This window comes from Ovis canadensis, chromosome 17 (assembly GCF_042477335.2).
Source record: "Ovis canadensis isolate MfBH-ARS-UI-01 breed Bighorn chromosome 17, ARS-UI_OviCan_v2, whole genome shotgun sequence".
Classification (NCBI taxonomy): Eukaryota; Metazoa; Chordata; class Mammalia; order Artiodactyla; family Bovidae; genus Ovis; species Ovis canadensis.
This window is the reverse complement of record NC_091261.1, coordinates 66,547,175-66,563,781: the sequence shown is the minus strand read 5'-3', so window position 1 is coordinate 66,563,781 and position 16,607 is coordinate 66,547,175. Positions and strand designations below refer to the sequence as shown.

The following is a 16,607-nucleotide window of genomic DNA, read 5'->3' as shown; positions in this document are numbered from 1 at the left end:
GTTAGCCTCAGCTAGGACAAGAATGGCAAGAGGCAAAACTTGCTGGAGGCTGGGCAGAAATTGCAAGCTTTGAATTGTCTGAAAAGAGCCAAAACAGCATTCCACACGGATAGAGCAGAGGGAACAAAGACATAGAAATGGAACCCTCATCATGGGGGAAAAGTGGAGTTCTGGAAGCATGGAATTGACAGTGAGAGGGCTGGGTAGACCCCACTAGAATCTCCATCTTTCCTGGGCTTGAAGCATCCCCTAGCTCTGCTTCTAAAGATACACTGATAAGCGGCTGACGGAGATGGATGTGTTTTGCTGCCCTCCCTTCAATATTGACCAGGCTCGGCCTGCGCTCCTGGCAGCCCCAAGGAGCAGGGGGGCTTATCAGATGCATTTATCCTGAGTCATAAAGCCAATCTTGATGCGGTGGCTGCAGAAGCTCGGTGCAGGAGAGATGCTAGTGCCTTCGATCAGTGCTTGACCTGGGATCTGCAGGCAGGCAGGCAGGCGGGGAGTGCAGCAAGCGTGCTGGCTGGATGTTGCTAGATCCACCTGTGGCTCTCAGATTCCTGCCTCTTCCTGGTTAGGAGCCAGGAGATTTGAGTGACAGCCCCTTCAGAGACTAAGTAACTAGGCAATTGCTTTTCCTTCTCTGGGACTCAGAGAAGGAGGTGGGACACAGGTCATCTTTCTGTGCAGTTTGGACCTCATCTCAGAGGCAGAGGGGAGAACTTCAGGCCTTCATTGGAACTGCTATCCCAAATGGGTGAGCTCACACCTGCTAAGGACACCAGATAGGAGGCTTGGTTCACAGAGAAGTAAAGGAAAATGGAAATGACATATTTTAGGCCTTTCCCGTTTGCTTATATTATCTTATTTTATCTTCACTACAACTCAATGATATATGGACTGATATTATCCTCTATTTTATAGCTGAGTAAATTGCAGCTCAGAGAGGTTGAGCGACTAATCCAAGGTTCTATAGTTACTAAATGGTGAAGATAGTGTTTGAATTAAGGTATCTCTGTGCCACACACAGATAAGATAGAAAAATGGGATAGAAATGGCAAAAGAGAGTTTGAACTAATCGTAGCTCAGTCAGTAAAGAGTCTGCCTGCAATGCAGGAGACCTGGGTTCAATTCTTATTTGGGGGGGGGGGGCTTCCTTGGTGGCTCAGAGGTTAAAGCGCCTGCCTCCAATATGGGAGACCCAGGTTCGATCCCTGGGTTGGGAAGATCCCCTGGAGAAGGAAATGGTAACCCACTCCAGTATTCGTGCCTGGAAAATCCCATGGACAGAGAAGCCTGGTAGGCTACAGTCCATTGGGTCGCAAAGAGTCGAACACGACTGAGCGACTTCACTTTCACTTCCACTTTTGTCTTGCTTTTGGCCTCCGAAAACGTTGAGGAAGGAAGTGAAATGCTGATTCCCAACCCCTCCCTGTGATTAAGTCAGGATAGCCTAAAGCCCCTAAACCTCAGTAGCTTAACCTAACTAAGGCTTATTTCTGTCATGCAAAGTCTGATGTGATCCAGGCATCTCTCTTCCCATCCAGTAGCTTCACTGTTTGGAAGGTGTGGCCTCGAAAGTCTCTGTGACAGAGAAAGAGAGAGCTGAAGATGGCCCACAGATCTGACTGCCTCACCCCCACGCGGAGACCACTGACCCCTGATGATATTTATGACCCCAGCTTAACTCCAAGGGAAGTCAGACATCTGTGCATGCTTGATGAACATTAAGAATCTCTGTCATATCCTAATGCTTTTGCCTCCTTCTTTCTTCCTCTATAGGACAGAACCCCAGAGCAGCCCCATGGTCTCAGCTCAGGATGGACCCTCGGAAAAGCTGAGCCAGCATTTGGCCTCCAAGGTCTTGGGCACCAACAGCTGGGACAGAGGCAAAGCCTGCCGGGAGCCCAGTCCTGCCAGAGCACGCAGGTGAGACTCTGCCCCCATCCCCCTCTCTGATCTAACACGGAAGTTCAAGTTGAGGCTGAAAAAACGAAGTTTATTTCTCCGACCGCTCTTCCCCTCTGTCTCTTGCAAGTTCCTCTTTGAGATCCTTAAATCAAATCAAAACCCATTTGAGAATTAGTTGGAAGCTATGAGTACTAAGAACACCCTCCTAATTCTGTGTACCATTTCAGAGGATTCGTAGACTCCCGAGGCTAGTGAACAGGTGTCTAAGTAGTTAAATATTTACCCCCTGTGATTTTTATTTTTAATCTGCTAAGAGTGAGTCTCTTGAAGATATAGCTATATGATTTTTGTTGACTGGCAATGCAGAGACGTTAACATGTATTCTAATTACTTATATCGTTTTTTTTCTACTAACTGTAAATACCAGATTTTTAAATGGAATTAATTATGGCAGCATTTTTTGATGTTTTATAAAGAGTTAAGTAACTTCCAAAAGATCAGCCACACAAACAAGTTTGAGAAAGCAGCTGGTTTTGTGGGAAAGCTCTCAGGACAGTAATCACACAGGCCTCGATTCATATCCCCCTCAGACACTTCCTAACTGCGCAGCCTTGAGCAAGGCAGTTCAGCTTTCTGAGCCTGATTTTCTTTGCCTGTAGAATGAGACAGTAAAAATCATAACACCCTCAAAGTGCTTTTGTTAGTATCAAAGTATATAAAACATTTGGTGCATAGTAAGTGGATATACAGTAGCTGTGTTATTACTAATAATGACAATAATATTCTTATTAATATTCTCTTTTCCCAGTGAGGTTCAGCAGGGTTGGCCTGTTTCAATTCTCAAGCAGTTTTTCATCCAGAACCGTATCTTTTTGCCGTGGGATGGATACTGCTTTAAAAAAAAATCCCTGGAGCCTGCCCCAATTATAAAAGGAGATAACTTGACTTCATTTAACTGCAGCCTGAGCATTTGAATTTAATTGAACAGGAAATAATTATTCCTGAGGAGTGGAGGTTTTTGAGGTTCTGTGAAGCGATATGAGATATGTATCTCGTTACATTAGACCTTGGCAAATATACTTTTAATAATCAGCTGCTACTTAACCTGCCTTTTGCCTCCCATTTAATTTCCAGCAGGAACTACAGACACAATGTATTGGGGAGGGAGGATGCTGAACTGCCGATTAATTATTTAAAAACTGATTTATTTACCAAGGTGAGCCATTTGCAAATTCAATAATAAATCTATTAAGGAGCAGTTAACCTCTATAACTCTGTTTTAAATAATCAATTGGTGTTTGGGTAACGTAGAGCATCTGTCTTGTTAGGTCAGCGTTGGCTCCTTATTTGAGGCATTTAACCTGAAGTGCAACCAAATCAGCCATGAGGTGGTGATTAGGTATTCACTGAGGGTCCTTCACCCTCCCAGGAACTGGATCATCTCTCAGCTACAACAGCACCAGTTGGCGGCTCGGGGAACCCTGGGTCCTCTAACGCCTTGTTCTGTGTTCTCCTCAGTGCCTCCCGCAGCAAAGACTTGACGCCGCTACCTTCCTCCAGGGGGAAGAAAAAGAAGAAGAAAGCTACGCGGAAGAAGAGGAGGAGGTGAGGGCTCCTGAAGATGGGGGAAGGGACAGAAGGGTTCCTGAGCTAGGCAGTGACTCCTCTGGGGTTCAGATCCCCTCTTTGCCTCTCAACTTGCTGTGTGACCTTGGGCAAGTCACTTCACTTCTCTGAGCCTGTTTCCATTTCTGAAACATGGTAGAAATACCTACCTCTTGGGGTTTTGTGAGTATTAGACAAGAAAGTTGACATGGAAGCAGCTGCCACAGCGTCTGGCACACAGTAAATGATAGTTAATGTGAAGCATGACCGTGACCATTAGTATTTACTTCTTTATGTATTTTTGGAGAACTCACTTTATGTCAGTGCCATGCCAGGCGCTTTGATCTCATATAGTTATAGTTGTTTTTCTTGTGATGAGAAATCTTAAGGTCTAATCTTTTAGCAACTTTCAAATACACAGTGTTGACTCCAGTCATCATGACTCCTTTCTCTCATAGTTATTATCCCCACTTTAGAGATGAGAAAATAAAGGCTCAGAGAGGAGGTGACAGAACTTACAGACGCTTGATTCTAGGCTCCTCAGCTGCTTCTACCACTACAAAAATGCCAAAGATAATGGACTTTATATATTTTTCCAGCTATTGACTCTTTTGTACCATATGGATTTTTTTCTATACACAACCCTTTTAGTTTTTGTGCATTTAAAATTGTTTTCAGGCTTTCTTCTAGGCTGTGAATCCCTACACTAAAAGCAGGTTCAGTGTTCCAGACCCCAAAGGGTGGTCAGAAAGATGGTTCTTACATGGCCTCAGTTCAGTCGCTCAGTCATGTCCAACTCTTTGCAACCCCATGGACTGCAGCACGCCAGGCCTCCCTGTCCATCATCAACTCCCAGAGCTTGCTCAAACTCATGTTCATCGAGTCGCTAATGCCATCCAACCATCTCATCCTCTATCATCCCCTTCTCCTCCTGCCTTTAATCTTTCCCAGCATTGGGGTCTTTTCCAATGAGTCAGTTCTTCACATCAGGTGGCCAAAGTATTGGAGTTTCAGTTTGAGCATTAGTTCTTTCAATGAATATTCAGGACTGATTTCCTTTAGGATTGACTGGTTTGATCTTGCAACCCATGGGACTCTCAAGAGTCTTCTCCAACACCACAGTTCAAAAGCATCAATTCTTCGGCGCTCAGCTTTCTTTATGGTCCAGCTCTCACATCCATACATGACTATTGTGAAAACCACAGTTTTGACTAGATGGACCTTTGTCGGCAAAGTAATGTCTCTGCTTTTTAATATGTTGTCTAGGTTGGTCACAGCTTTCCTTCCAAGGAGCAAGCCTCTTTTAATTTTATGGCTACAGTCACCATCTGCAGTGATTTTGGAGCCCAAGAAAATAAAGTCTGTCACTGTTTCCTTTGTTTCCCCATCTATTTGCCATGAAGTAATGGGATCAGCTGCATGATCTTAGCTTTCTGAGTGTTTAGTTTTAAGCCAGTTTTTCTACTCTCATCTTTCACTTTCATCAAGAGGTTCCTTAGAGGGGAAAGTTCAAAACCCTCAGTTCAGTTCAGTTCAGTTGCTCAGTCATGTCCGACTCTTTGTGACCCCATGAATCGCAGCACGCCAGGCCTCCCTGTCGATCACCAACTCCCAGAGTTCACTCAGACTCACGTCCATCGAATCAGTGATGCCATCCAGCCATCTCATCCTCTGTCGTCCCCTTCTCCTCCTGCCCCCAATCCCTCCAGCATCAGAGTCTTTTCCAATGAGTCAACTCTTCGAATGAGGTGGCCAAAGTACTGGAGTTTCAGCTTTAGCATCATTCCCTCCAAAAAAATCCCAGGACAGATCTCCTTCAGAATGGACTAGTTGGATCTCCTTGCAGTCCAAGGGACTCTCAAGAGTCTTCTCCAATACCACAGTTCAAAAGCATCAATTCTTCGGCGCTCAGCTTTCTTCACAGTCCAACTCTCACATCCATACATGACTACTGGAAAAACCATAGCCTTGACTAGACGAACCTTTGTTCTCAAAGTAATGTCTCTGCTTTTCAATATGCTATCTAGGTTGGTCATGACTTTCCTTCCAAAGAGCAAGCGTCTTTTAATTTCATGGCTGCAATCACCATCTGCAGTGATTTTGGAGCCCCTAGAAATAAAGTATGACACTGTTTCCACTGTCTCCCCATCTATTTCCCATGAAGTGATGGGACCAGATGCCATGATCTTCGTTTTCTGAATGTTGAGCTTTAGGCCAACCTTTTCACTCTCCACTTTCACTTTCATTAAGAGGCTTTTGAGTTCCTCTTCACTTTCTGCCATAAGGGTGGTGTCATCTGCATATCTGAGGTTATCGATATTTCTCCCGGCAATCTTGATACCAGCTTGTGTTTCTTCCAGCCCAGCATTTCTCATAATGTACTCTGCATAGAAGTTTAATAAGCAGCCTTGATGTACTCCTTTTCCTATTTGGAACCAGTCTGTTGTTACATGTCTAGTTCTAACTGCTGCTTCCTGACCTGCATACAGGTTTCTCAAGAGGCAGGTCGGGTGGTCTGTTATTCCCATCTCTTTCAGAATTGTCCACAGTTTATTGTGATCCACTCAGTCAAAGGCTTTGGCATAGTCAATAAAGCAGAAATAGATGTTTTTCTCGAACTCTCTTGCTTTTTTGATGATCCAGTGGATGCTGGCAATTTGATCTCTGGTTCCTCTGCCTTTTCTAAATCCAGCTTGAACAGCAATACGGTTCACGTATTGCTGAAGCCTGGCTTGGAGAATTTTGAGCATTACTTTACTAGCGTGTGAGATGAGTGCAATTTTGCGGTAGTTTGAGCATTCTTTGGCATTGCCTTTCTTTGGAATTGGAATGAAAACTGACCTTTTCCAGTCCTGTGGCCATTGCTGAGTTTTCCAAATTTGCTGGCATATTGAGTGCAGTATTTTCACAGCATCATCTTTCAGGATTTGAAACAGCTCAACTGGAATTCCATCGCCTCCACTAGCTTTGTTCGTAGCAATGCTTTCCAAGGCCCACTTGACTTCACATCCCAGGATGTCTGGCTCTAGATGAGTGATCACACCATCATGATTATCTGGGTCATAAAGATCTTTTTTGTACAGTTCTTCTGTGTGTTCTTGCCACCTCTTCTTAATATCTTCTGCTTCTGTTAGGTTCAGACCATTTCTGTCCTTTATCGAGCCCATCTTTGCATGAAATGTTCCCATGGTATCTCTAATTTTCTTGAAGAGATCTCTAGTCTTTCTCATTCTGTTCTTTTCCTCTATTTCTTCGCAATGATCGCTGAAGAAGGCTTTCTTATCTCTTCTTGCTATTCTCTAGAACTCTGCATTCAGATGCTTACATCTTTCCTTTTCTCCTTTGCTTTTCACCTCTCTTCTTTTCACAGCTATTTGTAAGGCCTCCCCAGACAGCCATTTTGCTTTTTTGCATTTCTTTTCCATGGGGATGGTCTTGATCCCTGTTCTCCTGTACAATGTCACGAACCTCATTCCATAGTTCATCAGGCACTCTATCTATCAGATCTAGGCCCTTAAATCTATTTCTCACTTCCACTGTATAATCATAAGGGATTTGATTTAGGTCATACCTGAATGGTCTAGTGGTTTTCCCTACTTTCTTCAATTTGAGTCTGAATTTGGTAATAAGGAGTTCATGATCTGATCCACCGTCAGCTCCTGGTCTTGTTTTTGTTGACTGTATAGAGCTTCTCCATCTTTGGCTGCAAAGAATATAATCAATCTGATTTCGGTGTTGACCGTCTGGTGATGTCCATGTGTAGAGTCTTCTCTTGTGTTGTTGGAAGAGGGTGTTTGCTAAAAAATCTCGGAGGCAGTATTTGAAGAAGCCTCCAGGGGGCAGCAGAGAGCAGACTCGGGATGCCTTGGGCCCCAACTCCATGTTTTCAGGGGCTCTGTTTCCTTCACCCCTACTTTAGCCTAGTTCTAAATGGTGAGGCCTGAAGAGGACCCAGAGGGTAATGTGAATGAAGACCTGAGTTCCAGCCATTCTATGGTGAGGGGTAGACTTGGGGTAAGTGGCCTGAGCTTCCTGATTTTAGGGATGGGCAGGAGAACATGTCAAAGAAGGAAGCCAAAAAAAAAGAAGGAAGCCACAGGGATTAGGCTTCATTCATTCATTCCTTCATTCATTCAGTGTTTTGGGGGACAGGTGCTCTGATTCCCTACGTCAGATTGTCATTCAACCCTGCATCTCCACCTGCAGACGCGTTTTATTTGACCTGCAAATTGTTTTTTGTCTTTTTAATTGATGGCCATTGTTTTAAAACCATGAGATTTCATATGAAAATATGTTCTCTGACAGCTACTATTGAAAAGGCAAGTGCTCTGGAAGCCCAGGCCTGCATTCCTACCTGAGACCTTCAGCTAATCTGAAAAGAAGCCATCCTCCTAGGTCAGGTGCTCCCTGACTTACCACAGGCCCCACCACTCCCTACCATCTACCCCCCAACCCGCTGCATCCATTTAAGCTGTCTGAGAGGCAGGTCTCTCTTGGCATTGAGTTTGCAACTCCAGATACGTTTCAACCTTGATATTTCATCAGTGGGAGAATAGGAAACTTAGAGCAAGCAGTGACATGCCTGAGGTGTTCAGTTCAGTTCAGTTCAGTCGCTCAGTTGTGTCTGACTCTTTGCGACCCCATGAATTGCAGCACGCCAGGCCTCCCTGTCCATCATCAACTCCTGGAGTTCACTCAGACTCGCGTCCATCGAGTCAGTGATGCCATCCAGCCATCTCGTCCTCTGTCATCCCCTTCTTCTCCTGCCCCCAATCCCTCCCAGCATCAGAGTCTTTTCCAATGAGTCAACTCTTCACATGAGGTGGCCAAAGTACTGGAGTTTCAGCTTTAGCATCATTCCTTCCAAAGAAATCCCAGGGCTGACCTCCTTCAGAATGGACTGGTTGGATCTCCTTGCAGTCCAAGGGACTCTCAAGAGTCTTCTCCAACACCACAGTTCAAAAGCATCAATCCTTCGGTGCTCAGCCTTCTTCACAGTCCAACTCTCACATCCATACATGACTACTGGAAAAACCATAGCCTTGACTAGATGGACCTTATTCGGCAAAGTAAAGTCTCTGCTTTTGAATATGCTATCTAGGTTGCTGACTTGTGAGTTAATGGGAGAGTCAAGTCACCTGAACCCCAGCCTAGGGCATCTGTTTCCTGGGTAACCCCTTTGTGGCAAGGACCCACGCTGAGAACATCCTGGCAAGATATCCTGCAGAAGTTTGGTCTGACCAGGGAGACAACAGGGTGGGGCAGAGGAGAGGCCTTTAAAGCATACACAGTTTGGGGAAGGGCAGCAGACAAAAATAAATATTGTGGTCCGACCAGGAGGGCAGCTACGGGGTGATGATTGAGAACAGTGATTGAGGGCAGTGATTGAGAACAAAGCCCCTGGGATCAGAGAAGCTTCGATTTGAATTTCAGCTCACTCACTTCTTCGCTGTATTTAGGCAACTGTCTTTAGGGAAGTCACTTCACCTCTCTGAATTTCACTTACTTTGTCTGAAGAAGGAGGGTAGCAATTGTACCTACCTAAGAAGTATGTAGAAGGATTCAATGAAATAATACATATAATACATATAAAACACGCAGTAACATTTAAGACAAAGTATCATCCTTGATATGTGTTCCTGGAAGAGCTGAGGCTGTGTCTGGGAACTGGAGAAAGGACCGATCCTGGCCCTCAAAGCCTCCGTCTCAAGTATGTCTTCTCTCCACGGCAGGTCCCCATCTTATAGCCCATCACCTGTCAAGAAGAAGAAGAAGAAGAGTTCCAAGAAACATAAGCGACACAGGTAGTGCCCTTCCTCTTCTGCACACAGGGATGTCTCAGGTGCGGTTGGGATGGGGGCAACAGTGGGCGGCACTGAAAGGTCACTTGGAAGCTTATCATTCTGTTAATGAAAAACACTCATCTGTGTATGGGCTTGTATTTGTAACTTGTGTAACTTGGGACTCGTGTTGCAAAGACCAGAAACCCACTAACACTAACTCAGGCCTGGGGGGAACTTGTTCTAAGGAGACCAGCCAGGTCTCAGTGAAGAGCTGGAACCGAAGCTAACACAACCCAAGCCCAGCTCCATAGTGCACACAGGGGCACACAGACCCTGTACACTGTTCCCGTCTCTTCCTGTCGCAGGCCCGATCACAAGAAGATACTGAATCTCTCTTGTTTGTTATTCTAAATTCCCACAGAGAGGCCTTTCTGATAGATCCAGCTGTGTCCTAGAGAATGGGATCATGTGAAACATTGCTTCAGGATTGCCCATGTTTTGGGCATACCTGTAGACATCTACTTGTGGACTAAGAGGCATTAGTGACTAAACACACATTCCAAAGGGCTTCCCAGGTGGCTCAGTGGTAAAGAATCCACCTGCCAATGCAGGAGCCACAGAAGACTCAGGTTTGATTCCTGGGTCAGGAAGATTCCCTGGAGAAGGAATTGGCAACCCACTCCAGTATTCTTGCCTGGAAAATCCTATGAACAGAGGAGCCTGGTGGGCTACAGCCCATGGGATCTCAAAAGAGCCGAATACAACTGAGTGACTGAGCGTGCACACACACATTCCCAAAGGTGCTCACTATACACACGTGCATGTACACACACACACACAAGTTTGTGTGGAAAAATAAAAGACAGGAACGCTGTACATGAGAGGTCTCAAATCTGTGGTTCATGGGCCAAGCCAACATTTTACGATACAAAAAATTTTCCAGCACTTCTGTAAAACCAGAAGCTGTCTTCACTGGGCCGATCTTTCCACAGGCAGCCATCCGCTGGAACTGAGGACTTGCTGTGCATTTAGACAGAGCCAGGGGGCCGCACCGTCCCCACCTAACCTGCCTCCCCCATCTACACACATTTACAAAGCTCGTTTGACCCCTGGAGGGCAGAGGGTTTATCTTCGAAAGCTATTTGCTGTGGTTGGCTGTGGATGGCAGGGAAAGAGTGGTTTATATTTTATTTTTGCTTATCTGTATCTTCCAATTTTTCTACACCGGTGGTGGATTACTTGTGCAATTAAACAATCACAACAGAACAAAAGGTAAGAGGTCATTTGGGTTCCCCGCCCCGCCACATCTCACCCCCAAGAGGCTTTTCCCAACCCAGGGGTGTGGTCAGCTTTCAGCCCTTGTTGCCAGAATGGCCTCTCCTCAGTTTGGTCTCACAAATTATGTCCACCACCTGTCCAAACACGCCCACTGATGCTGTCTGAGTTTGTGCTCAGTACACGTGTGAAAGTGAAAGTCACTCAGTCATGTCCGACTCTTTGCAACCCCATGGACTATACAGTCCATGGAATTCTCCAGGTCAGAGTACTGGAGTGGGTAGCCATTCCCTTCTCCAGGGGATCTTCCCAACCCAGGGATCAAACCCAGGTCTACCGCGTTGCAGGCGGATTCTTCACCAACTGAGCCACAGGGAAGCCCTTGTTAACCTGGGGTTTGAAATTCCCAGTGTGGAGTCCTTTGTTGAGGTGAGGGCCTGCCCGTGACCACAGACTGCCAGCTTGTCACCTTCCTGTGCTGAGTGATCTGTCGCAGTTTAGGGGTGGGATGGGAAGAGGGAGCATTTTTCTCTATGGATCTTGGGAACCAAGTGGCGTCTCACTCAATGGCTTCTCATAGGAAAGCGACTTAGCCAGAGGATTAGAAACAGACTTTCTTTGGGGGGCTACAGTTGGCCCAGGGGTTGTCGGAAGTTTAGAGGGAAGGAAGACCATAAAATGGGAAATTAGGAGCAGGAAATATGATCTGATTCTTCTCAACCCCTCGTCTACTGAGCATCACTCTAATCTTAGTCCATTTTCGCCAAGTTCTTGAAATGTTTGGTTAATGATGGCTAACTTTTTGGAACTGGAAGCTAAAGGTAGAGGATGCATTGAACTTTTTCTTCTCCTTCAGTTAACTAAGGTTTCAGGGTTTAAAAGAAAAATCTCTTATTCACATCTCTTTATTGACTACCCATTATATATCATGAATGAGGAGATTCTGGGCCCCAGGAACAAAGCAGTGACCAGAACCCAGTCCCTGCCCTCAAGTCGCTCACATCCTAGTGGGGACAGTGGTAGTCATATTATGAAGAAGTCTGTGCCACAGTGAGGCTCAGCTCGGCAGCTCACTCGGGGCTTGTGGGAACAGAGAGGGGACCAAACCAGCCTGAGGGGACTGGAAAATGCTACAGGAGGTGACATCCGAGAATGAGTTGGAGTTACACAAGTGAAGCTGTGTGGTCCTGGGCAACTTAATTCCTCTGTCTTTGTCAAAGGGCTATCAGTAGTACTTTACAGGTTTAGGGGGAAGACTGGATGAGATTGTGTGTGAGCGATGCTTAGTACAGAGCCAGGACCCCAGTAGGAGTTCCACATGTGGAAACCGGTTGTCCCTTGAAGATGTTGATGATGGTGAATCCACAGCTAGAGAGAGAAAGAACCAAAGTGAGGCTTGGGGAAAGGGAAGAGGCAGAGGGACTCTCTGTCCTGGCCTCCTCATGCAGCCTTTTCCAGAACGGGCTTACTGACAAATTTGGGTGAGGATTGAAACACTGATAATTCAAAATGCAAGCCAAGGTTTCTTATATGATCTTCAAATCGAAAAGAGGAGGAGAGCTCACCAGATGTCCTGGTCCCCGTGTAGCCTGACCACAAGTGCACTGATAGGGAATCCCCCGGCAGTGCAGGGGTTATGATCATGCTTTCACTGCAGGGGGCATGGGTTTGATCCCTGGTGAGAGAACAGCCCAGAAAAAAAAAAAAAAAAAGTTATAAATGTGCTGATACAACCATCCCAGGAAAAGAAACTCAGACTCACATTTATTTTCTTCCCCCACACCCTCTGTTCCTTTCTTCTCTCCTCCTTCCTCATCTTCCCTCCCTCCCTGTCTCTCTCCCTTCCATCCTCTTTCTCTCTCTCTCTCTCTCTTCCTTTTTTTCCCCCTCAATCAGGTCATTCTCCAAGAAGAGAAGGCACAGGTAAGCATCTTGTTGCCTCTGGTTGCTTGCTCGGCTTTCTGCTTTCCTAACCAAGTTTAGGTAGCATCTAGGGTCCAGCTCTCAGCCTCCACCTCTGTGTTCACTCCCTCTTCATCTTCCTGGGCCTCAGTTTCCTCCAAAATGAAGGCCATGATCGGGTTTCCCTGAAAGTTCCAAGCCAACTTTCAATTTCCACTAGGCCATATGGTTGCTGCTAGGCCAGTTCCTACTGACCCTTCTCCCTGGCAAGTCTTACCACCCTTTCCAGGGTCTGTTTGACCACTGGTTGAAATCTGGGTTGGGAACTTCCCTTGGTGGTCCGGCAGTTAAGACTCCACTTTCTAATTCAGGAGTGTGTGTGTGTATGCTTAGCTGTGTCTGACTCTTTTGTGACCCCATGGGCTGTAGCCCACCAGGTTCCTCTGTCCATAGGATTTCCCAGGCGGGAATACTGGAGTGAGTTGCCATTTTCTCCTCCAGTGGATCTTCCTGACCCAGGGATCGAACCTGCGTCTCTTGCGTTGGAAAGTGGATTCTTTACCACTGCACCACCTGGGAAGCCCCCACAATGCAGGCAGTATGAGTTCAATACCTGAGTTCAATGTGAGCTCATTGAGAGTCAGGGAACTAAGATGTGCAGCATGGCCAAAAGAAAAAAGGAAATCTTGGGTTGGGAATGTAGAGAAGCATCACCCCACCAAAGCCTTCCCAGATCCTAGCTAAGGGATAGAGGCCTAGTATTGGAAACACAGGGTGAGCACAAATAAAGCTATAACCTGTGGGGTACTCACTGTAAATTAGATGCTATGCTAAGCCTTGTCCACTGCATGGGTATTTAATCTCTATATGTCCCCATCACAACCCTGTGCAGAGGATATCTTTATTATTTCCATTTTACAGATAAAGAAACTAAGACTCAGGAGATGTGGCCGACATGTCCACAGACACACAGTCAGAGGAGGCAGGGCCAAAACTGCAACCCAAGTCTGCCTGATGGAGGATCAGGACAGCCTGCAGTGGCTTCCTAAATGACAGTAGCACAGCTGCAGCCACTGGCAGAGTGCAAAATCCTTTCATTCAGTCAGTCAACAAGTAGACACTGATTACCAAGGTAATCTATTCACTTAGCCCAACAGCTTAAGCAATGACCCCATTTCAAGGGCAAGGAAACTGGGTCTTTGAGAGGACAGGTAACCTGCCCGATGTCACACAGCAACTCAGCAGCAGAGCCAGGAGGTGAACCTGGTCTTTCAGTGAGGACCTGGGATCTCCACTGCCCAGGCTGAGTCCCAGACACAGACATATATCCCACAGCTCATGTCAAGATGCGATTTCAGTTGGATGAAATCAAATTTCCCCTTCCCGGGACTTAGGCCAATGATGGGTTCCTGGTGACCCTCTGAAGCCAGTCTGACTTGAATTATCAAATAGCGTTTGCCTTTGGGGCCTCTATTTGATGATGCGGAGACCCTGAGTCATCATTGTCCATTCTGCCCACACCCCAGTACTCTGACTTAAAAAAAAAAAAATACTTGAATATTCATGAGCAGAACATTTCAGAATCTGCCAAACTTTAGGAGGCTTTAGAATATCTCCCTGGATTTTCCAGTCTTTTCTTTTAGAAAAGACTAGAACAGTAGTCAAGAGGGTAGACGCTAGGGACCATTGATCTGGGGCCACATGCCAGCTCACCTGTATGATCCTGGTCAAGTTTCTCAGCCAATCTGAGGCTTAGTTTCCACGTTCTATAAAAGCAATACTTATTAAACATGCCACAGGTTGTCTATACATGTTAGTTGCTTAGTCGTGTCCGAGTCTTGCAACCCCATGGACTGTAACCCACCAGACTCCTCTGTCCATGGAATTCTCCAGGCAAGAATTCTGGAGTGGGTTACCATTTCCTTCTCCAGGGAATCTTCCCTACCCAGGGATCAAACCTGGGTCTCTCGCATTTCAGGCAGATTCTTTACCATCTGAGCCACCAGGGAAGTCATAGGTTGTAGGGAGAATGAAATGAGATTGTTGACAAAAGTATTAGTGAGTGCTTCCGCATAATAAAGCCTCAAAACATGGCAAATATGATTGCCTTTACTACTGCTGTTACCATGAAGCTACCAAAACTGATCTTGGTGTCCTTTATTCCCTGTCCTCAGTCTATATGTGTGGGCTGGTTGCTCTGGTTTTAGAAACGATCCGTGTCCACTCCCAAACTGCCTGGATCTAGTGACCACCAAGTGTTAAGCATTTTAACTACTTTATTTTTATCATTCACTGGAATTTTGCATCTTTCAATTGATTGGCCATTTCTCATTCAGCTCCTCCAGCCCAAAAAGCAAAAGAAAGGAAGAGAAGAGGCACAAAAAACAGTATGTACATTCCACCTGCAATGTACTGGCAATCTGGGGAAGTGGGGGACTGACCTCTGAATGGCCAGAGGGTTAGAATTGCCAAAGACAGAAGGAACGGGAGATGGGGCTGGTGGGTGAGGAGGGACAGGAAGGGGAAGACGGAACAGCAGAACTGTGTGTAGACCTGCAGCTGTGGGTTTGGCACGCATGGGTGTGCAAGGTGGTGTTTGTTGTGTGTGTGTGCATGTGTGTCTCTGTGTGCATGAAAGTGAATGGTGTACATGTCTGTGGCCCTGTGTGTGAATTCTGTGTGCCTGTGTGTGCACTGTGTAACATTTGTATGTGGTACATATATGTAGTGTGCACTTTGTAAATATCTGTATATTTTTCTATTGTGCAAACATTTGTGTGCAATGTGGGTGCCTAGTGTGTATGTGTGTGTGATATATGTCTGGGTTCACGAGAATGCACCACGTGTGCCCTTGCTTATGTGAGCATGCACTTAAACAGCGTGCATATCTGTGCTCTGTTTGTTACAGAGTGTTAGTTCCATGCCCTTGGTGTGTGCACTGCTTACTTATCTATGTGCATTACTCCTAGGGATTGTGGGGGGGGGAGGGGTTTACCAGTACACAAGTGTACTGTGCGTGCATGAGTGAGTAAGGGGGCTTGATCATGTGTGTGCACATACATGTGAGTTTCAGCTGTGGTCCCTGGGCTTAGAGCATGGAGATACTGGGGGAGCGCCTACCCCCAGCCTCGGTCCCCAGCTGGTCCTCGGTTTATAGCCAGTAGTAGAAATTCAAATCAGCCAGCACTGCCTGTAGAGTTCAGTTCCCAGTCAAATTAAAAGTAAATTTGGTTACAACCCACCTACTTTATACCCTTGCAAATGTTAGTGCATGTGTTTTCCAATCAACTAATATTTTATCTCCCACCAAGAAGCTTCTAAAGTGAGAATCAAAGGCAATGGGATGACAGTCAGTGAGCTGCAGGGGAGGGAAAAGAGGAAGCAGGCACAGAGCGGGGCGCTCAGCTTTGCTGGCCAAGCAAATGCCTCTTCACCCAAGGTCAGTGCGAAAGAGGGCATTTCAGGCACCATCACGGGGGCCTGGGGAACGCTCCATGAGGAAGCAGCAGAGCTGTAAGTTAGCTCAGGGAAGAACTTCCTGATCATCAAGCTTGTTCAAGTCAAGTCAAGAGGCAGTCACTGGTCATCTGTGTCGAGCATATGTTCATCCTAAGCATAGACAGAGCACCTGTTCTCAGAGACATGAGCATCACTTGTCTGAAGGGCTGCAGTCTAGACAGTCACTAAGCAGGGCCTGGGCCCAGACCCCAGGAGTCCTGGGACAGTCATAAAAAGAAGAAAAAATCACTGAGGTATGGACTGCCTGCCTGAGGGCAGCAAAGTGGCTACCTTGCCCAGCACCAAGTCTCAGAAATCGCAAGTAGGACATAAAAGAAGGTTCTGAAAGCCAGAAAGACAAGAGTCAGGAGAGGGAGAAGCAAGAAACACGAGGCACCCTTGAGATAAAGGTGGTTGTCCTTGCCAAAACCTGTGGTTAGTTAAGGCTGCATTTAAACAGGGAACCACTGGAGTGAGTAACTTCCGCTTGTTCAGCATCCCTTAGAGAGGCCCTAACAGGCGGCAGGCCCCATGTGGGGCCCAAGGACAGAGATTAGGCAGACATTTCTCCCAGTCTCAAGAGCTTACAGTGCAGCAGGACACAGGAGACATGGGACAGGTCTTGGCACCACA

The 16,607-nt window shown here is 46.3% G+C and overlaps 1 protein-coding gene across 1 annotated transcript in view; it reads left to right on the top strand.

Annotated features, from left to right (window-relative positions):
- The first annotated feature begins 1,408 nt into the window (after positions 1–1,408).
- The window catches only part of SRRM4 (serine/arginine repetitive matrix 4), a 45,189-nt gene continuing 29,990 nt past the window's right edge, over positions 1,409–16,607 (top strand). Inside the window, exons 1-5 of the mRNA XM_069557942.1 lie at positions 1,409–1,929; positions 3,430–3,516; positions 9,249–9,320; positions 12,471–12,497; positions 14,813–14,863. Of these exons, the coding sequence (XP_069414043.1) occupies positions 1,721–1,929; positions 3,430–3,516; positions 9,249–9,320; positions 12,471–12,497; positions 14,813–14,863 (446 nt within the window). The 5' untranslated portion in view covers positions 1,409–1,720. The remainder of the gene's footprint in view (positions 1,930–3,429; positions 3,517–9,248; positions 9,321–12,470; positions 12,498–14,812; positions 14,864–16,607) is intronic.